This window comes from Pristis pectinata, chromosome 5 (assembly GCF_009764475.1).
Source record: "Pristis pectinata isolate sPriPec2 chromosome 5, sPriPec2.1.pri, whole genome shotgun sequence".
Lineage (NCBI taxonomy): Eukaryota > Metazoa > Chordata > Chondrichthyes > Rhinopristiformes > Pristidae > Pristis > Pristis pectinata.
Genome location: NC_067409.1, coordinates 90,410,025 through 90,435,583, shown reverse-complemented (window position 1 = coordinate 90,435,583; position 25,559 = coordinate 90,410,025). Strand labels below are relative to the sequence as shown.

The window sequence follows — 25,559 nt, the reverse complement described above, 5'->3', positions numbered from 1 at the left end:
AGGAAGCTAAAAGCAGACTAGGCCCTTGTGGAATATAAAGATAGCAGGAAAGTGCACAAGCAGGTGATTAGGAAGGCCAAAAGAGGCCATGAAATGTCCTTAGCAAGCAGGGTCAAGGATAATCCCAAGGCATTTTATACTTGTATAAAGAAAAAGAGGATAACTAAGGAGAGGGTAGGTCTACTCATGGATAAAGGATATAATTTGTGCTTGGAGTCAAAGCAAATGGCTGAGGTACTAAATGAGTACTTTGCGTTGGTATTTACTGAGGAGAAGAAATTGGAGGATAGTGTAAACAGAGTGGGGCTAATATGCTGGGACATTTTGAGATCAAGGAGAAGGTAGTGCTGGGTCTTCTGAAAAGCATTAAAGTGGATGTCCCTTGGGCTTGATGGTATATATCTCAGAATATTGAAAGGAGCAAGTGAGGAGATTGCTTGAGCTTTGACAATGATCTGTGTGTCCTTACTAGTAACAGGTGAGGTGCCATTGGACTAGACTGCAGCAAATGCTGTGCCTTTGTTCAAGAAGGGAAATAGGGTTAATCCAGGTAATTATAGGCCAGTGAGTCTCACATCAATGGTAGGGGAGCTATTGGAAAGGATACTGAGGGATAGGATTTATGTACATTTGGAAAGGCATAGCCTGCTTAGGGACAGTCAGCATAGCTTTGTGTGGGGCAGGTCATGCCTTTCAAACTTGATTGAGTTTTTTTTGTGGAGTGTCAAAGGTGCTTGATAAGGGTAAGGCAGTGGACATTATCTACATGGAGTTTAGTAAGGCATTTGATAAGGTCCCTCATGGTAGGTTGATTCAGATGACAACGATGCATGGGATCCAGGGTGAATTGCAAGTTTGGATTCAGAACTGGCTTGCCCAAAGAAGACAGAGATTAAGGGTGGAAGGCTGTTAACATGCTGGAGGTCCGTGACCAGTGGTGTTCCGCAAGGATCAGTGCTTGGATGAAAATGTATATGGGTGGATTAGCAAGTTTGCAGATGACACCAAGATTGGTGGAGCTGTAAAGGGCTATCAAAGAATGCAGCAGTATATAGAACAGTTAGAGATATGGGCAAAGAAGTGGCAGATGGAGTTTAATCTGGGCAAGTGTGAAGTCTTGCACTTTGGGAGGTCAAATCAAAGGAGAAAGTATACAGTTAATGGTAGACCCCTTAATAGCATTGAGGTACAGAGGGATCTTGGGGTCCAGGTCCATAGTTCATTGTAAGTGGCTACGGAAGTGGACGAGGTGGTAAAGAAGGCTTATGGCATGCTTGCCTTCATTGGTAGGGGTGTTGAGTATGAGAGTAAGGAAGTCATGCTGCAGCTATGTGAAATTTTAGTCAGACCACATTTGGAGTATTATGTACAGTTCTGGTTGCCCCATTATAGGAAGGATGTGTAGATTGTGGAATAGGTGCAGAAGAGGTTTACCAGCATACTGCCTGGATTAGGGGTTATGAGCTATAAGGTTGGACAAACTTGGGTTGTTCTCCCTAGAGCGTCGGAGGCTGAGGGAAGATTTGATAGAGGTTTTTAAAATTAGAAGAGGCAGTGATACAGTAGATAGACAGAATCTGTTCCCCAGGGCAGAAATGTTGAACACTAGAGGACATGCTTTTAAGGTTAGAGAGGGGAAGTTTAAAGATGACATGAAGGGCAAGTTTTTTTTAAACACAGAGAGTGGTAGGTGCCTGGAATGGGTTACCAGGGGTAGTAGTGGAATCAAGCAGTTTGGTGGAGTTTAAGAGGCTTTTAGATAGACACATGAATATGAAAGGGATGGATGGATATGGATGATAAACCGGAGGAGGACATCCAGTATAAATCAGCATCAAGATCAGCACAACATCTTGGGCTGAATGGCCTGTCCGGTGCTATACTGTTCTATGTTCTCTGACAAACACAACATCCTTGAGATTTCTGACATTCCAGACATTTCTGTTGTTGTTGCCATAAAACCAAACATTTAATAAAATTAAAGGTGCATGTGTTTTTATTTAAAATTGAAAACCTTTAATATTAAGTGATGAGAATAAAATAGGTTCTGATAAAGCTGCACCTGATTTCCAAGGCAGTCCTGGTTGTAAAGTTACTCTCATCTCCACTGTGTCTCTAATTTGATAACACTTCTTTGAAGTGTCTTAGGACATTTTGCTATGATTAAAAACTATCTATGAATACAAATTAATGTAATGTCTAGGTAGCTTAATGGTGAATGCTGTGGTGTAAATGCATATTATTTGAGATAAAATGGCAACTCCAATAATGGTGTGACTAAATTATATCTTTAAAATAAACTTGTTTTTATTGATTGGAATTCCAGGGGAGAATTGTGATATTAAAGATTCTTTCATTAACAATGGTGCTCCTTTAATTTTAACAGGTGGATTAGGTTAGAAAGTAATATGCAGTAGGTATGCAACAATGACGTGGTTATAAGGATGTTCTGAGGCCATTCAACAGTTGGATAAAAGTGCACCGAATACTTCCAAACAATAAGTCTCCAGATCATAAGCATTCAGTTGGAGAAGAGAATCAACTGGCAGCCAACAACTTGCTCCATTAATGGGAGATTATTGGAAAGATGAAAATTTTAAAATTGAGGCATTGCTTCACAGGGAACCAGCAAGCATCAGACTGAGACTGACAACATTTGGATGACTTCAGGTTTAAACAGAAATAGAACTAGGAATGTCAGCCAGGAGAGTGGTGGAATGGTCAACTCTAAAGATAACAAAGGCGTAGTGATGGTCATTTTATCAGACATGCTGAAGCAGGAGGAGTGTCAGACAATGCTGCATAGGTGAAGATAGTCTTGGTGCCGTAAGTTTGTGGTCCCAACCTCATATCAGGGTCCAACATGAAACGAGGGTTGTAAACAACCTGGCTTAATTTCAAAAAGCTACCAGAGAGAATGATAGACTTTAAGTGAAGGAGCAGCGTTCACAATGGGGAGCAAAGACATTAGCTTCAGTCTTCACATGTTCAGTTGGAGGAAGCTTCTACTCACTCAGAGGACAGAAGTTATTTTGCAGATTTGCTCAAACCTATGCAAGATAACAAAGCACTTTTTATAAAAGTACTTCCTAAACTATTCCAAAAAAATGAACAAATCTTGAGCAGATAAATCTTAACCAGCCACACAGCTGCATTTCAGCTGATGCTCAGAAGTGGTCCAAGCTCCCACAGTTTGCAAGGACATCAGAACCTGAAACATTGTCCCCCATAGATACTCTCTGGACAAACTCAATGCCCTCCTGAGTACTAGAATGCTAAAAAAAAAATGGTAATTGTAAGTCCAATTATATTTTTTTTAGTGCAAATTAAAATTAATATGTTCTGTCCCAGGATCTTTGACCTGTAACATTAACTATGTTCCACTTTCCAGAGATGCTGCCTGACCTGCTGGGTGCTTCCAACATTTTCATTTAAATTAAAGAACTTGTTTTTATTTGGAAAGATATCCTTTTTGTGTTTAAACTCAATCAATTTTTAAACAATGACTATAAGAACTCATTACTTTCTTGCTCTGTTATTGTGTGTGCATGTGAGATAGTGTGGTAGACAGAAAGCAAGGAGTGGAATGATACAAAAACAACAAACAAGACCTATGTATGAGAACTTCAAGCTGACCCCATCTGCAGTGTCTGAGACTATTAAGAATCTGTTTTATAAATCTCATAGCTGAACCAACTGATTGTTCTCGGTATTGCTGGAACTTCAATGGAAATGGCAAACAGCCGCTGGAAATTCATAACAAGACAGGTGGAAGGCAACTTAATGTTGGGCATTGCTTCACATTTTCTAAATGTGCCATTCATTGGATAACAATAGCACAGTGCTAATGATGAAATCACCTCAACAGCTTCAAAAATTGGTATTGAAATCATGTTTTGGAATCTATGCACCAGATTTGACCATTTTTCCTTATGAACAAAATGCAGATATGGTTAAAAATATTTCAGTGAAGAATGATATCAGCAGGTGCTTAAACACTCTTCCTGCAAGGCCTCTACGAAGGTAGAAGATGCTAAAATAGCTAAGCCTACAAGTATAGCTTTTTCATGGTGTATGAAGTCCAATAGCAAAGGCCTCTTGCCAAAACTACTGGGCCAGACTACCAGTTTAAGCCACCGCTCAGTGGGGTCTGCTTAAGCCCTGGCACAAGATGCCAATAGAAATAAAAAGCACCAGGACAGTGGGGAATACATTGCATTGCTTACCTCTCAGGATATAATTCTGGTAGTTCTGGTCTGCTTCTGCTCCTACTTTTATCAAACATGTCAGACCCTCAGCAACGACAAACTCGTGAACCAAATCCTTGTCGTCCTAATGGGATTAGAGCACAACACTGAGATTAAAATGGTAGGGAAACACTTACTATTTTGTGTGTACACACAAACAGAAATAATTGTATTTTCTCCTTCTGTGAAATAATGAAACTACTTGCTGTAACAGAATCAAAGAGAATTCTCTCTATATAGACACAAGTTTTAGTCACTCCTTCTGGTCAAAGTCTCTCCTTCTTGATTTAAACTCACTCTATTTGTAAACTATAATTTATAATAAAATATATTTTTTAGACAAAAAGAACTCATTACTTTCTTTCTCTGTCACTCTGTGTGCATGTCATATGAGAGAGAGAGGGTGAGAGAGAGAGGCCGGGGAGGGTGGGGGGCGAGAGAGAGAGTGGGGGGGGAGGAAGAGAGAGAGGGAGAGAGTGGGGGGGGGGAGAGAGAGGGGGGGGGAAGAGAGAGAGAGAGAGAGTGGGGGGAGAGAGAGAGTGGGGTGGGAGAGAGAGAGTTGGGGGGGGGGAAGAGAAGGAGAGAGTAACTAGTGTTGATCGATAAGCTTCCCCAATTCATTTCAGTTCCAACAGTGCTTCCTACTACAGTAGCATCTAAGGCAATTGTGCGCTACTGCCAGGTAACAATGGCATTCTAATCCTAGAAATGAACATCCATGTTCTGTATTGTTCCTCTCATATTTGGGAAACTCTTCCATTCCTACTTTTGATCTGATGTGCTGCATTTTGTATTCTCGGAGATATCTTTCTGGCCTTTTCAGAACTATAGGATGGAATACCAGTTTGAAATGTCATACACCTCACACTTACATGTCAGGTACACCTTCCATTGTGTCCCATTTGGGGGGTGGGGGGGGGAAGAGGGGAATAAAATATACCACACTAACTATCCATAATCACACAGGCTACACAATTGATTTGAAACAAAATTCTGTTCTTAACTCCAACCTCACTGCACAATTTTAAAATGCCCTAAAAGTGATTAGAGTGGCAATTTTATGCCAAAGGAATGCCAGAGGATTATAAACACCTGGAATTTCAACAAGCAACCAACTCAAATGGACCCAGAATGTAAACAAATCAGGTTTTTAGCATTCAGTCCCATTCTCAGATTCAACTGGTACATTTTAATCAGCCTTCATTTACATTATTTCTGACAAATAAGGTAGCTCTCAGCTCTCCATTTAATTATTCAGCTTAAACTCCATTTGATCATCTGTGCTATAATATTCATGAATAATCAGCAAGCAATAAAACTGCTGCAAAATACATCTTTATAAGATTTGATTTTAAAATTAACGGAACATTCATATTCTAGAAATGTATTGGCCCACTTACGAACTGTATACAGGCTCATGATTATAAGTAAATGATCCCCTAAATCACGCGTGGGCATTCGGCACAGTAAGCTGCATAATGACAAATTGCACCAATCATATATTTTTGAAACTGATTTGAAAATCTTAATTTCTTGACTTTTTTTCTTCACTAACAAGACCCTTGTATTGCTCATGTTAGATAAACCATGTAGGTGGGCAACTAATGTACCTTGAGCCACGTACACCGAGTCAGCTGAGACAAACTCAATGCATATTTCCTTCCCCTCTCAGATCAAGGCATTTTTCCTTCTCAATCACAAAATGAGCACAAGTTAGAAGCAGGTTGTAAGACTTCCAAACTTGTTTGCTGTTTATTAAGTATACTTGCTAATCACCATAAATAAAATTTTAATTAACCATGTTTCAAAGTTAGCTGTTCAGAAATCAATGGTCATTATTTTTTCTGAAACGTCAGGAAACCCCACCCATTGGAGAAGTTTCTTTTCTTTCAGTGGGATCCTTCATTGACCACACACTGAACCTTACTCCAGCCACAAGGAGGGGCACACAAATCTATAGACTAAATAACTCTTGCAATTTGCCTTTCAATCCAGATTCCATATGTTTGCTTTTGGTGACAGGAATCCTTCAGAGGTCAAGTACACCTAACCCTTAGAAAGGGATTGATTGAAGTAAAACATTGCAACATTGTACTACTGCATCGGACTGATGATACAACTGCGAGGTCCAGCCAAGCATCATCTTCCTGATGATATTTGCACAGCTTTGTGTTAAATGTTTAATGGCTTGGCATCATTGAACACTATTTCAGTCATTGGCCCTAAAATATTACAGTTCATTTAATTTACATAATGAAATGTTGCTCCTAATCTGAAACAATCCTCACTCACACTTACCACCATTTGTAGTTCAAATGCAAGTTTTCAGATTCAAATAATTGATTAATTATTAAGGGAGAATGGCACTGGAAAATTACCCATCAGTAATGTTCACGGACAAACATACCCAACCACACAGCTTTCTTCAACTTGTTTTAGAACAAACTTTCAATCGGAAACAAATCTTTGCAAGGATTATAAACTGTTCATTCAACCACTACATCATAAACCACATGACAAATAAGTGAGATGTACTGATTTTAGAAGCTTTCATTAATATTTGGATGCATTTAAAAAAAAAACTGTTGTAGGTGGAGCAAATGTTGTCCCCAATCAGAACCCCAGCATGCTGAAACATTAATCTGGCTGTTCTGGAGATCTCCATGCATTCACTCATATTTTAATTGCTCCCAGTGGTTACATTTAAAATGTTTATGTAGCATTGGCCTTACCTAAACTATTAAAATAATTGCAAGTAGCTTCAAAGGTTCCAGGGAGTCCAAAAGAAAATTGCACTACCAGCACCAGCTGTTCACTGTCTGGAATAGGGACACATTTTGGTTCTGCCCTTGACTTGGGAAAAAAAAGAGGTAAACTGCAAAACAATTGAGCCAAACTAGTACAATTTTTTTTAAACAAACATCAATTCTCAAGACCTGGTCTTTGCTGGCAAGGGCACCAGTTATTGCCCATCATTAATTTTGTATAACAAGACATTGATGAATCTGATTGAATTGCTCACTCTCTCTCTCAAACCCTTCACTGTGACTGATTCTCACGTGGCTTGACCAACTGCAGACACTAAGTGAACAGAAAGGGCCTCTAGCTCAATTTTGAGGATGCAAGCAATTATCTCCAGTTCCTATCACAAAATTCATTGTCCAACCACTGCTGGCTGAGGTTGATCCAAACTGTTCACAACCTCACCATCCCATCTGAACCACTCCGCCACCAAAATCTACAACAGCTAATTCCATCGCCTGACCCAAACTCCACTCATCTGCAGTTTTACCTAAACTCGACTATCCTTATACTTTCCTGGTCAGCCTCTCATCTTCCAATCTACAAAAAATTCGACACTTCCAAAATCCTGCTGCCCATATCCTAATTTGAATCATCCCATTCAAGCATCACCCTAATACTCAATGATCTATGCTGGCCCTCACTTTGTCAACACCTTAATTTCAAAATTAAGGTCCTAGTCTTTAAGTTATCCTGAGGCATCCAATGCCAGGAAAAAAAATTGTTCTAACATTTGCAACGACGCCTTCAGCTAACAATATAAAGCTTAGAAATTCCCTCCATGCACCCTATGCCCCTCTCTCTTTTGTCGCAGATGCTCTTTAAAAATCTGCTTCTAGGCTTATGATCATGTCCTGTTATCTCCATTACCTCATATAACTCAGGGTATAAAAATGTTTGTTATCACTCCTGTAGTGTCTCAGGATATTTTAGGAGATTAAAGGTGTGTCATAAATGCAAGCTGCTATTGTTGTTGCAGTAATCAATGCAATATATTTATAAAAATCAGGGGAAACAAAAACATGCTTGAAGATATTCAATTTAATTCCACTGAAAGAGAGTCATCCAATGTTTCCAGAAGTCTGCTGCAGGCATGGCTTGTTGAGCATCAGGATAGCATTTGATTGCCATGTGACCAGCTTCACCAGCTCCCATTATGTTCAACTGGCCTTATTCTTAACCTGAGATTCTACTCATGGACCTCCCTTGAAAGTAAATAGGTTTCAGCATCAGGTGGAATTCAATCCAATGTCACACAAAATTGCATTGAAAGATATGGCCAATCCCCTTTTGAAATTATGCCAAAGTTATTCAGGAACTCCCACGAGATTATTAAGAGACTAAAGAAAACTACTGTTTCCATTAGAAAAGTCATAAAGATGATTTTACATCATCATCCTTAAATTACTCCACTAAATCATTTTTATATATATTATTGCAATAAAATTCTGCAAAATTCGTCTGAAATTTAAGAGAAATTTGAAACATTCACAGAGACAGTTATATATATTAAAAAAATAATTACACCAATTTGATGTTTAAGTGTCCCTGTGGTGGTTGTTTGATATTTTGAATAATAAAAGGGAAAAACACAGTGGGTAAATAAAACTGGCAGATGTCGATGTCAATTTTCACTCGGGGGTAATTTAAAATTCCTCCTGGAAATACCATGGCTAGATAGTTAAAACAGATACTGGCATCAACCCCCTCCAGACCTGCAGACCCTTGAGTTGTACAGGGGCAGGTGGTTTATTGCCTATTTTGACCTTTGACTGTTTTGGTCCCTGTGAGCGTTTAAAAAAAGCAGCTCTTTAATCTGATTTTAAGCTTTTAAACATCTGCCAGGCTTGTTTGGATTAATCAAACTCCCATAAGATCTTTTTCAAACTGAGCCTAGAAATCATTGATTAATCCCTGATGAGAAAAACAAAATGGTCTCGCATTGCATTATTGGCAATGGAGGCTCTGAGCATTTGCCCATTAACATTGCCAATCATTTCCAGGTTTTATTCCATAAAGAAATGTTGGAATTTGCTGATCCAATGGATAGACCGATCCTAGCACCCACACGTCTGATGGAATGAAGGAGAAAAGAGTAAACTTCCCTGAATTCCAAAGTTCCCAATAATTACTTGGTTTGCCAGATACTTGGTTCTATAATCCTTAGGATTAAATGCAGTGGAGTGTAAGAACCAGAGATGGTCTCCTGCAGTTGCTTAACAAGTTTCCAGAGGGCGATAAAATCTGTTATCTCAGCCCATCTGCCACATGGAGCTGAGACAACTGGAATCTAGCTTCAACTGTTTAATTTTTACTTATTATGATAGAGAAGGGGGGGGCATTAATCCTATCAGGACCATACTAGCTCTGAGCAGAGTAATCCCATTAATCCCATTCTCTTTCTTCTGAAACCTGTAACGTATTCTCTCTCATATGCCTTTCCACTCCCCTTTGATTCTTTTGCCATTTATTTTACACCAAAGGGCAATTTACAGTAGTCAATTAACCCAGCAGAATTTCTTTGGGATGTGGGAGGAAAATAAAGCACCTGACAGAATGGTCAGGACAGAGTCTGATCCATCAGAGAGAAGGTACAGGAGCCTGAAGACCCACACTCATCGTTTCAGGAACAGCTTCTTCCCCTCTGCCATCAGATTTCTGAACAATCCATGAACATTACCTCATTATTCCCCTTTTGCACTCTGTATTTATTTTTGTAATTTATCATAATTTTATGTCTTTTTGTCTTGCACTGTACTGCTACTGCAAAACAACAAATTTCATGGCATATGTCAGTGATAATAAACTTGATTCTGGGTCCTGGGAGTTGTGAGGAAGCAGCAATAACTGATGTGTCACCATGCTACCCACTTCATTGTCAGCAGCATACTAAGTTCAATGCAAAATGAAGGAAACCAACATCACATACAAATAATTTATCTTGATTAGTATATGAATTGCAATTAGAGTCATAGGATTATGCTTCATGGAAGCATTGGCCCATCAAGCCTACATCAACCATCAAGCACCCATTTACACTGACCCTATTCCAATCCCATTTTACTCTCCCCATATTCCCAATCATTTCATTTGTGGCTGACAAATTTATCCTTGCCTTTGTCAGTTAAGAGTTTACTATTACACCACATCCCTGTCCAAATGACCTCCCTCAATGTATTCTGTGCAAATGTTCCAGTATCCAGAATTCTGTTGCCGGTAAACTGCCTCACACCAAGTTCCAGGGAGAGGTGGGGTGGGGTGGGTGGGGGTGGGGAAAGAGTGTAAAGCTGCACTCCAGCAATGCACTGCAGCAAACTACAAATCCTTGCCTGTATTCCAGTGAAACTACCATGAACAGGGAGACTTCTACTATTACTTTTCCCCTCAATGAATCTTCAAGTTTCTACTGTATTCACAGCCCTCCTCCACGTACATTCTTAGATGGCCTTGCTTCTTTCTTCCTCTGTAGCCACCACTCACACCATGGACCTTGCAGCTGTGCCCTCAGCTGACCAGGCTTCACACAATGGATTTCATCCACAGGATCCTCCTCAAAGATCCTCCATACAACTCAGACTTTGTCCAGCCTTCACCCCAAAACCTCCAAACTCGGTGTCTGCTTTCCCTGCACCCATGAAGCATGTTTGGCAACTGGAATGGTGCTACATAAAAGATGCATGTTAATATTGCTCAAATGTGCCCTGAATAATTTAGTTGAATATTATGTTGCTCCTTTCTTCATAAGTTCTCAAGCTACTCTTCAGAAATATTTGTTAGCAACATAACATGGAACGTGTTTGCATCACGCAAATCATTTTGATAATCTGTTATCAATTTCAATTATATCCAACAAAAGAAACAGACATTTTATCTTAATCGCAGCTTTCGTTTATCTTTCATTCAACTCTTGGCCCAACTTGTCCAGACAAGAGTGCCCTGTGCTCCTAGGGAACTTAAAAATATGCCATTCTTTGTGTGGGGTTTGAAACAAAAAAATGAGCAGCTAACTTCAAAAGGAATAAATTTTTCCAACAGTTGCAAACTCAAGGTACAGTTGTATTAAGTAAATCCAGCCAACTCTTGACAAATTAATTTGTTTGAGCAATAAATAACTCATCAAATCTAGCTATGTTGTGTAGTCAAATTTGGCCAGGTTTCCTTTCTGTATGGTCCATTTTGGATGTAACACATCGCCAGCCTGGCAGAGGTAAAGTATACTGTTTAGAAAGTTCAGCTAGATATGAAACAGGAGTTGAGGTGGCATTAGAATGAGTTTTAAACAATATTTTCTGTAAGTGTATGGAACATCTGCATGAAGGTCAATATGATGCTGGCCAGACATTTCAATACTGCTAAGTTTCAAGCAGTCTAACTATCACACATGCTGAGTCTCACCAAGACATCTTTGACAGCAACTTCCAAATCTATGATTTCTACCAGCTGGAAGGACAAGGGCAGCAAAAGCATGGGGACACTATCACCTGGAAGTTGCCCTCCAAGCCACACACCATCCTGACTTGGAAATACATTGCTGTTCCTTCAACCTTGCTGGGTCAAAATCCTGGAACTCACTCCCTAACAGCATAGCAGTTATACTGACACCTCAAGGACCACACCTATTGAAGAAGGCAGCTCACCAACACCTTTTCAAGGGCAACTAAGGATGGCAATCAAATGCTGGCTCAGCCTGTGAATCCCACATCCCTTGAATGAACATAAAAAATGATGAGCATTGATGGACTGGATACAGAGACACTGAAATTACGAGTCTTGGATGCCATACAACACATTATTCAGTATTGCTCAATGACATTGGTACTTCACATCTATAGTACTGCAATGGATTATGGTAGGAAACACACATACAAACAAACCTGCATGCACACACTGCTACCATTTATTTTAACATAAGCTCAGTAAGGTTATTAAGGCACATCTTAAGCAACTTAACTGTTTAACTTAAAAAAAACTTGATAAGCAAACAAATATCTACTGTTGTCCATTAGGCACAGCTTAAACCTTTGAATGAAAACCTTGGGCTGAGATGAAAGGGACGATACATTATTCCTGGGAAAGTGATTGGTATTGGTTTATTATTGTCACTTGTACTGAGGTACAGTGAAAAACTTGTCTTGCATACTGTACAGGTCAATTCATTATACAGTGCAGTTACATTGAGTTAGTACAGAGTGCATTGATGTAGTACAGGTAAAAAACAATAACAGTACAGAGCAAAGTGTCACAGCTGCAGAGAAAGTGCAGTGCAATAAGGTGCAAGGTCACAACAAGGTAGATCGTGAGGTCATGGTCCATCTCATAGTATAAGGAGACCATCAGAGATCAACGTACACACATGTACGTTGGGATATTGGGAATTCCCAGGCTTTCTGTTTACTGTTTTCATTTGTGGATTTAAATGGATCAAAAATTTCTGACACCAGACCTTTGAATTTCTAAGCTGCTCTTCTGTACTATGTTATGCATGGTCAGGATCTCAGTCGCCACATATCCTGGCCAAAACATGATTCCTTGCTCTCCCCAACTCTGATTAAGCTCTGATCTTCCACAATATCTCGTTGCCTGACAACCTTGTGAGATTTCAGAGCTCTTCCAATACTGGTCTCTTATGTATTCACAATTTTCATAGCACAGCCACTCCAAAACTAAACAGTGAAATACTGTCCATAAACTCTCTCAACCTCTCTCTGTTCCAAGCTATTCCTTAAAACTCATATGACGAGGTTTTGGTCATCTTTTCCAATTTCCCTTCATTTGACTCACTGTTCAATGACCACTTTATATCATGTACTGTTCTGTTTAGTTGTATTTTAGAACAGATGTGAAAAGGGAATTCACCAGTTGCAGTATGCCATGTCTTAATGATACCTGAAGTAGTACAAGAAAATCAAATCAACTGATTACTTTGGATGTACCTTATATTGTAAAATACAGAAGCCCACAAAATGCTACAATCCTACAAAAATATCAGATCCTAAGTAAGCTTCCTCTTCCTCTCTGAACAAAGATGCTACATTGACAGTGTTGTTAAATATGGTGCTTCATGCCTTTGACACAAAGGCAATAGACTGCGATACAGTTCCAAGTCAGCTTGGCGTGTGGCTTGAGGAGGAACTTACAGGTCCCAGATATAGGTATGCAGGGCCTGTCCAAGCCTTGGTAGATTGCTGCATCTGCCTCGTAGATGGCACAGAATGCAGCCATGGGTAATCCATGAAGGAGATAGTTGGGATGCCAATCAAGTGACTTCAGTGGCGTGGATAGTGTCGCACTTCTTCAATGTTACCAGAGCTACAACTCATCCAATTGGAGAGCATTAAATTATGCTCTCAGCTTGCACCTTACCAGGGGTGGAAAGGCTCTGGAAAGTCAGATGGTAACTGCTCATGCAGAGTAGCCAGACTCTGACCTGATCAATATTTTGTGGCTGGTCCACTTAAGTTTCTAGTTAACGTTAGCTCTAAGAGATGTTAATGGTTGATAGTCCACAATGGTAATGCTGCTGAATCTCAAGGACAGGTAACTAAATACGACTGGTTGTTTAAATGCATGAAGCCAAATATTGCAGTCATGAGATTCAACTTCAAAGGAGTTTTGAACATTACAAAATCTTCAGCAAACATCCCCACTTCTGACTTACGTTCAAAGGAAGGTCATTGATGAAGCAGCTAAGGATGGCACTGCCATGACCAGATTCTGTTCTAACTCCATCTACAAGTTTGCAGATGATACAACCGTAGTGGGCCATACTCAAATAATGATGAGTAGGAGTACAGGAAGGAGATAGAGAGCTTAGTGACATGGTGTCATGACAACAACCTTTCCCTCAATGTCAGCAAAACAAAAGAGCTGGTCATTGACTTCTGGAAAGGGGGCGGTGTACATGCACCTGTCTACATCAATGGTGCTGAGGTCGAGAAGGTTGAGAGCTTCAAGTTCCTAGGAGTGAACATCACCAATAGCCTGTCTTGGTCCAACCATGTAGATGCCACAGCCAAGAAAGCTCACCAGTGCCTCTACTTCCTCAAGAGGTTAAAGAAATTTGGCATGTCCCCTTTGACACACATCAATTTTTATCGATGCACCACAGAAAGCATCCTATCTGGATGCAGAGCTTGGTATGGCAACCGCTTTGCCCAGGACTGCAAGAAACTGCAAAGAGTTGTGGACACAGCTGAGCACATCACGGAAACCAGCCTCCCCTCCATAAGCTCTGTCTATACCTCTTACTGCCTTGGTGAAGCAGCCAGCACCCACCCACCCGGGTCATTCTCTCTTCTCTCCTCTCCCATCAGGCAGAAGATACAGGAGCCTGAGGGCACATACCACCGGGCTCAAGAACAGCTTCTATCCCACGGTGATAAGACTATTGAATGGTTCTCTTATACAATGAGATGGACTCTTGACCTCACAATCTACCTTGTTTGACCTTGCACCTTATTGTCTACCTGCAATGCATTTCCCTTTAGCTGCGACACTTTGTATGCTGTTATTGTTTTTACCCTGTACTACCTCAATATGTTCTGTACTACCTCAATGCACTGTGTAATGAATTGATCTGTACGAATGGTATGCAAGACAAGTTTTTCACTGTACTTTGGTACAAGTGACAATAATAAACCAATACCATCGCCAAGTGATTGGTCTCCAACAACCACAAATCAACATCCTTTGTGTTGGCAAAGCTCTAGCTAGAAGAACCCTTCCTCCCCACCTTCACTCTCATCCCAGTTTCAGTTGACTTCAATTTTAAGATAAGACAAGATATCTTTATTAGTCACAAGTACACTGAAACACACAGTGAAAAGTATCTTTTGCATAGAGTGTTCTGGGGGCAGCCCGCAAGTGTTGCCAGGCTTCTGGCACCAACATAGCATGCCCACAACTTCCTAACCCGTATGTCTTTGGAATGTGGGAGGAAACCGGAGCACCCGGAGGAAACCCACACAGACACAGGGAGAATGTACAAACTCCTTAAAGAGAGCAGCCGGAATTGAACCCGGGTCGCTGGCGCTGTAATAGCATTACGCTAACCGCTACACCACCGTGCCAGGGTTCCTCGATCCTACATCATCAAAATAAGATTCTATGATGTGACCCTTGCCTCTAAAATTTAGTTCTGTCAGAATGCAAGCTCTTACAAGATATGAAATCAAGTCATCTTGACAAAACCCAACCTAAAATTATAGTTTTTATAAGTATGCCTGCACTCTCATATCCATTACAAATGCAAAACAGGATGCAATTCATTTAGTTTCACTTCACTGCCTTATTTTTTGGGGGTTAAACCTGAAACATCCTACCTTCCAGAATGACTTTGCGTCATACACATGGATTAAGTGTTCACTGTGTGTCCTTTCCTTCCTTGTTAATCAAGAGATGCAGCGAACAGTCCTGGATCCATTCCAAAAAAACTTGAGCACATGCATTACTTGTACCTAGTCAGTTTTGGGAAAATTTGTTTAATTTCATTGCCCTATTGTGTTTATATCTCTTTGAATTCCCTGTAGGTCTGCATCTATCATGTGCATCAATTCCCTCTCTCATGTATATTGTTTCCAGTAGTAACCTCATCAGGACATCCTTGCACCCAAGTGTTTGACTGAAATTGCTATTTTAACCTGATATCACTTCTCACAACAATAGACTCTAACCAGCACTACAATCCATTTTCCCTCCAAACCTCAGACTTTTTCATTTCACATCAGTCCTGAAAATACGTAAACCAGAAATGTTAATTATCCTGTTCTGCCTAAAGTCACATCTCCAATAACAGCTGCTGGAATATATCCCTTCATTGATGATCAATGCTTTGACCTCTCCATTCTTGTTTGAATGGTTCACAAACACAATCAATCCTGGCTGTAATTTTTTTTCAAATATCTCCTCTCATTCTATTGCAGTAATATTTTTCTTTCTCCTTTTGGGTCTCTTTAACTTGATTAATCCATCTACTTTAAATTCAACTTTTATTAATTCTGTTCTCCCAATAAAGATACACACCTTTACTTTTGCCCAAACTCTACACCATATTTCCCTACATAAGGTATCATTTTTGGTCCAAGTGCAGGGCATTTATTCTGCACGGCCTTACTTTGTTCCAGGTCCTCCTGGTCCATCTTAAGAACATTACCCATTCACTTTTACTCCAGACCTGCAACCATACTCCTTTAACAGTTATGACACAAATCACAAGTAACATAGAAACATAGAAAAACTACAGCACAATTCAGGCCCTTCAGCCCACAAAGCTGTGCCGAACATGTCGCTTCAGAATCAGAAGGACTGAGATTCAAGTACCAATCCAGAGACATCTGCACAATTCTAGGCCAATACTTTCCTAATAATGCTCCCACTGTACTACACGATCTACAGTGCTGTCATATGCCAGGGCATTGCTCTAAAAACAAGGACTTCCTTCCCTATGTCCTCGTTAATAATTATTGCTCATCAAACATTAACTAAAAAGAAAATGATTATCTGGTCATTTTCTGTTTGCTTTTTGAGAAAGCTAATAATGCACAAATTGGCAGCTTGGTTTTGTACATTGTGGTACCTCAAAAAACACTTAATTGGATGTAAAATATTTTGGGGCATCCTGTATTTATGAACAGGTAGAAGGCTCTTTCCCCCCTCTCTTTTAAATGTTCCATGTACCGAACAGGAAGCTGCAGAACGATTACCACTATGGCATTTTGCCATCTAGTATTCAATTTATTATACTCCCTCTTCAGGATCATAAGCATGTGTCATTGGTTCCCACATGGAATTCCCTCTGCTGACCCAGTCAATCCTCTCTCTCTTTGTTGAGCACTCCTGTATCCCTAACCCAAAGTTCCATATCCGTCTAATAAATTAGTCTCTCCCACTTGCAACTCTTTTCTCTCAGTACATATCTCCTTTTTCTATCCTCATCAGTCCCAATACTGTTTGGAATTGGAACTGGTTTATTGTCACTTGTACTGAGGTACAGTTAAAAACTGGTCTTGCATACCATTCGTACAGATCAATTCATTACACAATGCATTGAGGTAGTACAAGGTAAAACAATACAGATGCAGAATAAAGTGTCACAGCTACAGAGAAAGTGCAGTGTAGGTAGACAATAAGGTGCAAGGCCATAATGAGGTAGATTGTGCAGTCAAAAGTCCATCTTATCATACTTGGGAACCATTCAATAGTCTTATAACTACAAGATAGAAGCTGTCCTTGAGCCTGGTGGCACGTGTTTTCAAGCTTTTGTATCTTCTGCCCTTTGGGAGAGGGGAGAAGAGAGAATGTCCAGGGTGGGTGGGGTCTTTGATTATGTTGAATATTTTCCCATCCCCAATCCAAGATCCTTCGCTTTCTGTTGTCTCTGGGAACAGTCTCTTGTGCAGCACTGGAGACTCCTCTCCCAGATTCAAATCTTCCCTCATTGTGATGTCCACACAGAAATAAGAGACAGTGAGTGATGAGGTGCTATATCAACTACAGTGACTACTGAATTTGAAAAGGGAACAGCTTCTATGGACTAGGAAAGAACTCTGCAGAATGTGGATCTGTGTAAAATTCATGGGATGTATATATGGACGTGTTTAACTACTGATTATGTCTAAATGGGTAAGACAAGTAGAATCAGTCTGGGGGCATTCAGCCTATAACATGATTTATTTTTGAAAACCAGACTTGGAACAGCTTTAATGTAACAAATTGTCATCAAATGAGATATTACAGCAAGTATCCCTTCCAGATATATAGCTCCACAGCAGATGAATGGCAGAAATTCTCTCATGATTTACAGATCAGGCAGCAAGTTCTACTCGTTGCTTTCCTGAACTCTGCTGGGTTAACAGTTCATCGTACTACTTACACCCACAATTGGTCTCATGATCTGCAAACCTGCATTATAATTAAAGTTCTTTAAACAAAGAAAATTCAGATTCCTGTCATCTTCATCTTGGTTTCTTTTGTTATTGTCTGATGCAATGGAAAAATATGCACTGAAAATGTTATTCTCAGAATATTACACGAATAAGAATAGAGAATAGTTTCCCAAATCTCTCATCACTATTAAGCATGTGAAGACCATTCAAAGGGCGAAGGAAAGCTTGCATAATTTAAAGTTCCCATAGGTAATAATTGAATGAGGACAGCAACTGTTAAATATTTACGCCAAGAATATTCTACTGACACAAATAGATGTCAGCAAGTTTGCAGCACAGGCAGTAAAGGTAAAAGTAGCAAGGTTATTCAAGGTGCTTTAACAATCCTGTAATGCAAAAACAAATGGACTGAAGCTAGTAATTTCCAATCCTCAATTCACATTGCATCAATCACAATCAATAGATTTTATTTTTAGATATTAAGGGAATCAATGTGTGGGGATAGCACAAAAAGTAATGCCGAGGTAAAAGAACAGCCATGATGTTACTGGATGGCAGGGCAGATATGGCCTATTCTGTGATAGGCATGAATGGCCTATTTCAGATTATGTTCTTAATCACCTTTAAACAAGCACAACACTATAGCCCAATTACTATAGTTGATGGAGTGGGAAAGCAGTGAATAAAGTATGATGGGCCGAATGGACTTCCTCATCTTTAATTAACATAATCTCATTTGTGTGAGATGCCAAACTGTGCAGCTCAGGTCAGGAACTCCCTGCCCTGATATTCAAGCTCACATAAAAACGGACTCTGAAACGTATTTCACTAAATGATGGCCAGCATCTATTAAACACATTATCTACTGGGGAAAAGTCATCACATTCTAGAGTGGGAGGTAAACAGCCCTGATTTGGAGCAGAAATCACAGGCTGACCTTTGATATAATAACTTTTCTTTCAAGACCATCTCTCATTTTGTCTGTACAAGGTTCCTTACCTGTTAATCACAAGTCTCACTCAACCAGTAATTACATGACACTGATACTTCCTGTATAATAGCTACCTTCATTTAAGAACTAACTTTCATTCCATTGCCATGTGCCTGACTTTACTGGGTCTAGGAAATACATTATAAAGGAATTTCCCTCTGCCTTCTTGCTTTATTAGTCTGGTCTTTGTATCTTATCCACATGGCAGCTGTTCATAGTCTTCCTCCAAATAAATTCCCTCCTGTTCTGAAAGCACCTACCCTCTCTGGGGAACAGTGCCATAGGTACCATTAATTTTCCAGTGCTTCATCTGAAGAACAATCATGTGTAACCATAAACATTGAGCACCAACAAGATATGCAACACAGAAAGCATCACAACTTAGACTGAAGTTCACAAAGAAAATGCTGGAAGTACTGGAGGTCTTTATGAGAGAAAGGTTTAACATTTCAGGCTGATGTCATTTCATTACAGTAGTTGTGATGAAAAGTCATCAACCTGGAGCATTATTCTCTCTCCACAGTTGCTGCTTGACCTGCTGAGTATTTCCAGCACTTTGTATTTTAGCACTTTGCTTTTCAACTTAACCTAAACCTACACTCATCCACCATCAGCTTGTCTGCATTTTTGAGTGGCAGGTACAAGGAAGTAATGAGCAGTAATCTTGATTTTTTAACCCCTGGTTAATCTAGAGATTTAATAGTCTGATTACTGCCAAAGTTGAGATCCGCTAACTCTGCACTGGCTAGATATTCAACAAATTAAGGATAGGGCGGCACGGTTAGTGTAACGTTATTACAGCACCAGCGATTGGGGTTCAATTCCCACCGCTGTCTGTAAGGAGCTTGTACGTTCTCCCCATGACTACATGGGCTTCCTCCAGCTACTCCGGTTTTCTCCCACAAAGACGTACTCGTTAGTAGATTAACCTGGGTGTAATTGGGCGGTGCAGGCTCATTGGGTGAGAAGGGCCTGTTACCGTGTTGTATAAATAAAGTTTTAAAGTAAAGTTTTAGACATCTCAGGAACACATCATCCTACTGCAAGGTATCTTAAACAATGAGCTATCAAATCAGCACAAACCTGGACTACCCTTCCTTTCTTAGGCAGCCCGCTCAGAGTCAAGGATGACTTGCTTCTTCTCCAGTTCAGTGGGTATTGATATAGCCATTGCAGGACCAGCAGGTGAGGGCAGGAGATGTGCAATGAGGAAAGCAGGTGAGCAATTTGGGAGATGGTGCTCTCCTCTCTCCATTTGTGCTGGTGCCTGTTTATTCCCGGTAAACGGACTGGAGGATCTCAATGCCATCCCAAGAGCTCCATCTCCATTGTGAACATCTATAAGCCAAGATTCTCATGTATTGGCAAGGACATTACACTTTATCCAGCCAGCTTTGGGAGAATCAATTCACTCATTTTTTTCTGCCCACCTGGTAATCTCTTGCTGCAGCACATTAGACCATGTTTTATGCTGTGTTTGAGGTACTGACCTTAAAACATTTTTTTCTCAGACAGCCAAGGGTTGAGCTGGCAGAGAGAAGGAAATGACGAATTTCATCACAGATATCCGCTTTCATTGAAATGGACTTCCAAGACAGAGGAAACTGTACATGTTTTTCAGGATTTTGTCACAGAAGTTTATTCTCGGGGTCTGTGTTGTGCTGGGGGAGGTGGGGCAGATCGGTGGAAAAGATTTGTTTCGTGGATGTTAATTGCAAGGTCCATTCTCTAGTGCGCTTCAATGAATGAATCAACAAGGACAAAGCTGGGTTTCTAAACATGCACATTCACAAGCTCAATAACCAATGTTGGGGTGACCTCCATTCTAGCATAGGGGTGAAGCAAGTTCAATGGTTTCCCATTTGTTCGATAAATTACTCCATTTCAGAAGAAAGCTTATTGAAGGTGCATCATTGTGGTGAGAACGATTGTGGAAAGTGTTGGGGTGATAATGCAGCCTTGCTTGACACAACTCTGCACTGAGATTGGGTCCATTATGAACTGTTGGTTAAAATCATGGGTTGTGTGCCATCGCATTACAATCAAATGATTTGGACTTCTGCAGGCAGACAAATACGAGAAGGATGGCCTACAGTTCCCCTCAATTGATGGAGTCAATGACTTTATAAGAAGTCACTAATGACCATGATGATGTTGCCCCATCATATCCATTGTGTCACTGGATGGATGGGATCAATGCCACAACTTGGGGAACAGTCCTTCAGCCACTGGGAGGAAGCAGTTGAGGAGGACCAATGTGATGACTTCCCCTTGTGCAGGCAGCAGGAAGATCCTTCTGCAGTTATTATATTTAGCTCTCTTAAGTCTTGAAAACGGTAAAGGTTATTGCATCTCAGAAGTCACCTGGCATATTCTCCTCTTATCCAATGCAAGAGACAAGATTATGAATTTAGTCTGAAATTCCTCTCCACCAAGCTTCAGAACATTAGCAGGGGTACTGTCTGCTTCTGAACCCTACATGTTTTTCAGTTGGCTGATGGCCTTTTTAATCTTTGTGGATCCGAGAAAATGACAAGGCTGAACGGGACAGCTTGTCAAGGGATGGAGGCAAGGGTGCTCACAGCAAGGAAAGAGTCACAATTGATGAGTTCTTTAAAATGCTCCTTCTAGGGGCCTCTGCCTGCCTTTCTGTCCTTAATAAGTTTGCCTCCATTCTTGGATCTAATGGTTTGCACCCATGACTGTTTGAACCATAGATGGTTTGGATTGTATGAATAAATCTGTGGATGTCAGCCAGTTGCTGTATCTCTTGCATTATGTTCTTTTCAACAAGATTTTTCTATTAGACTTTGACCTTCAAATCTCTATCCCTTGAGGCAGAGAATTTCCAATCCAAGAGCTTCTTCAGTTGGTTGTTTTTTAGCTCCTGGATCTCCTAATTATTCCACTCAAATGAGTCCTGGTGAAGGTTCTAGGATCAATGGCGACTTGGTTGCATGGATTCGGAATTGGCTTGCCCACATAAGGCAGAGGGTGGTAGTAGATGGTGCATATTCTACCTAGTGGTCGGTGACTAGTGGTGTTCCACAGGGATCTGTTCTGGGACCCCTGCTCTTTGTGATTTTTATAAATGCCTTGGATGAGAAAGTGGAGGGATGGGTTAGTAAGTTTGCAGATGACATAAAGGTTGGAGGTGTTGTGGATAGTGTAGAAGGTTGTCGTAGGTTACAATGGGATATAGACAGGATGCAGAGTTGGGCAGAGAAGTGGCAGATGGAGTTCAATCCAGAAAAGTGTGAAGTGATACGCTTTGGAAGAATGAACTTGAAGGCTGAGTACAAGGTTAATGGCAGGATTCTGAGCAGTGTGGAAGAACAGAGGGATCTTAGGGTCCAAGTCCATAGATCCCTCAAGGTTGCCGCACAAATGGATAGGGTGGTTAAGGCGGCGTATGGTGTGCTGGTCTTCATTAGTCAGGGGATTGAGTTCAAGAGCCGCGAGGTAATGTTGTAGCTCTATAAAACTCTGGTTAGACCACACTTGGAATATTGTGTTCAGTTCTGGTCACCTCATTATAAGAAGGATGTGGAAGCTTTAGAGAGGGTGCAGAGGAGATTTACTAGGATGCTGCCTGGATTAGAGAACATGTCTTAGGAGGAAAGGTTGAGTGAGCTAGGGCTTTTCTCTTTGGAGCAATGCAGGATGAGAGGCGCCTTGATAGAGGTGTACAAGATTATGAGAGGTATAGACAGAGTGGCCAGTCAGCACCTTTTCCCCAGGGCTGCAATAAACTGATGTCCTCTGGTATTGGTTAAGGTCAGAGGAGGAAAGTTTAGGGGAGATGTCAGAGGTAGGACTTTTACACAGAGAATGATGGGTGCCTAGAACACACTGCCGGGTGTTGTGGTAGAGGCTGATACAACAGGGACAATTAAAAGACTCTTATATAGGCACATGGAAGTAAGAAAAATTGAGGGTTATGGACCGTGTGGGAGAGAAGGTTTAGACTGATCAGGGAGTAGGTGTTTATATAGGTTGGTACAACATCGTGGGACGAAGGGCCTGTACTGTGCTGTACTGTTCTTTTTTTTATGTATTCTGGTAGAGAAGGCAAGAGTGTCTTCACAGGTGCTAACAATGGAGGACTCTAGAAGTTGTCGACAATCTGCAGCTCTCAGTGGTTGGGGGTAGTCAGGTGCTCTGTGAGGCACCAAGAGCTTTCTTTTGGGGGTCAGGTGGGGGTGTCCCTTGAGACCTTCAACATTGATTTTCTTGCAGCCAATGTCACTGCTGTGTAAAGCAGGTTGCAGAACATAATAGTGAATTAGCTGGTATTCAGTTGACATCTCTCATGGAGCATGACATCCTAATGGTCTTCTGTTCAGATGATAATAATCTCACAGATGCCAGTGGTTGGATCGGACTGCTGCAATGAGGCCTTGCATTGGTAATGACAACACCAAGCTCCAAGCACATTGCCAGAAGGATTCCATTGGTGTTACATTTCCCAAATCTGTTCTGACCAATCAAGCCTTAACAGAGAACTGTCTATTTTCTGACCCTGACATTAACATCACCTAGGTGATTAGTTTGTCTCCCACTGGGGTCCAAGCCAGGGATTTAAGGTCAGATTAGTTCCTTTTTGGCTTTATCCATAGCTTCCAAGTCTGAATATGTGCATTCATCAGCAATAGCATGCTAATTCTACATCATAGTAAGCCATAGAATCCCAAGATGTTCAGGTATCCCACAGAGCAGTTGCCAAGATACCAGGTTAGTTCATCCTTGAGGGCAAAATCCATTTCATGAAGACACTCTTCCTCACTTATTTTGCAGTGGTTTATTCACCCCCTTGCTCTTTGAGCTGCCTGTAATATCTCACACAGAGCACCAATGTCAATATCAAAGTGCCTGCATTTCTGAACTTCTCAGGAGATACAAGATATTACTGCATGTCAACATCAGCTCTGAGCTATTGAGCATCACCGAACTGAACTACCTGCCTCTCAATGGGCTATAGATCATCATCAACCCGGATTATCTGCCTGAGCAGGATTTCAATCACCACTAGCCTGTCCTCTCTGCCCTTGAGCATGGTATCGGTTTAGTACTAACCTGTACTATCTGCATCTCAGTGAGGTTTCTATCAGCACTAACCTGGAATATCTGCTTGAGAGAGAAAAGTGCTCTTCTGAGTTCCCGGCCACACGAATTGTAGAGTTTTTCTGCAAAACACAGGAAAGAAAAGCATGTTTTATTATAATAGGCTGGAAATTAAACAAAAAGATTAATAACATAGTCTAAAAAAGTAAGTTGTGGTGACAAATCAAAGGCCAGAACAGTTCAGTTTGACTGATGGACATTTCCTCAGATGCAAGGTCCTTGAAGACTGCATTTCTCGCTGAGGCATCAATGCAAAGCACGGCACAGAAACCTGCCGTCATCTTGCACAAAAAATATTTGTCTTAGTCTGTGCCTGACTAGATGGCTGCATATTAACTGAAACTTAATATCCCTTATCTTTGGAATTTGTCAGCTGTCATTTGTTTTATAAATCTATCACACATGTGAGGCATTTTTCAAGACCCTTTTTTCATTTCACTGATATTAGCCCATAAACACAATACTATAATTGGCTGCAACAGAGAAGCCAATGATACCTTCTGTGAGGTTGAAAGCCTTAAATGTTTAATTGGAAAATGCACATGAAGATCCAAGGGAACACAAAAAGCTAGGATGCAGCTATGCATAACAGCAGTCACTGTACGCCTACCTCGACAAGGCCACGGCCACTTCACATTATTTGAGCTGTGGCAAAAGTTAAATACTGAAGATACCAGAAATTAGAAAATGCTAGAAATAGTCAAGGAGTCAGGCAACATTCTAGCTCCAGTGAAAGATCATTGACCTGAAAGGTTAACTCCCTCTCTCCTCGGAGGCTAACTGATCTGCTGAGTTATTTTCAACAAAACCTGTTTTTATTTGTAACTATATAATTGGGGCAATGCTATGAGAATGCCTCAAATAACTGACCACAAACCTATTCTTTCTAAACACAGTGCTGTTCAAGGGAAGAGGTTAAAGCCAAATTTCCAAAAAGGAATGAGATTTCCTCCATTAATGACAAAATATGTCTCTACAAAATTGACTGCTTCTATTTAGAAATAATACAGGGAAGATTCCCCAAGTTAGTCTGACAGACTTTTGTTACCTGGTCAGTGAAAATGAATTGCTAACTTAAATCACTTGCTTTAGCCTCCATGTAGAATTATGTAATTTACTATCAAATTAAAATCTGATTTCAGGCAGTTAATGTGATGTACTCACTGTAAAAACCTCAGCTCAAGTTACCTTAAATTCTGTAACATTAAATACATTGCCTCAAGGTATTTGCAATCTTGTAGTAATCGTATTAGCGTCGTGAGACTCTAAGTAATAAAAGCCAGTGATGCTAATTGAAGCAAGCAGTTGTAACTTTCAATTCAACCCAGTCCTGTCTGCCACCCCATTACTTACTTCATCAGATGAGGCAGATGACCTCATTGTTGCAAATCTTTTCTAGAGTTAGTTTCACTGTTCAGCTGAAAAAATGTGAACAGATACTTATACTTACACTGCAGGGAACCTGTCACAAGCCCCATCCCCCTCCAAAATTAAAACATATCAGCTGATCTA

The 25,559-nt window shown here is 40.5% G+C and overlaps 1 protein-coding gene across 1 annotated transcript in view; it reads right to left on the bottom strand.

The window, feature by feature from the left end:
* Positions 1 to 25,559, bottom strand: part of LOC127570428 (FH1/FH2 domain-containing protein 3-like) — a 482,262-nt gene that overhangs the window by 221,927 nt on the left and 234,776 nt on the right. Inside the window, 2 exon segments of the mRNA XM_052016002.1 lie at positions 4,227 to 4,332; positions 24,042 to 24,109. Of these exon segments, the coding sequence (XP_051871962.1) occupies positions 4,227 to 4,332; positions 24,042 to 24,109 (174 nt within the window).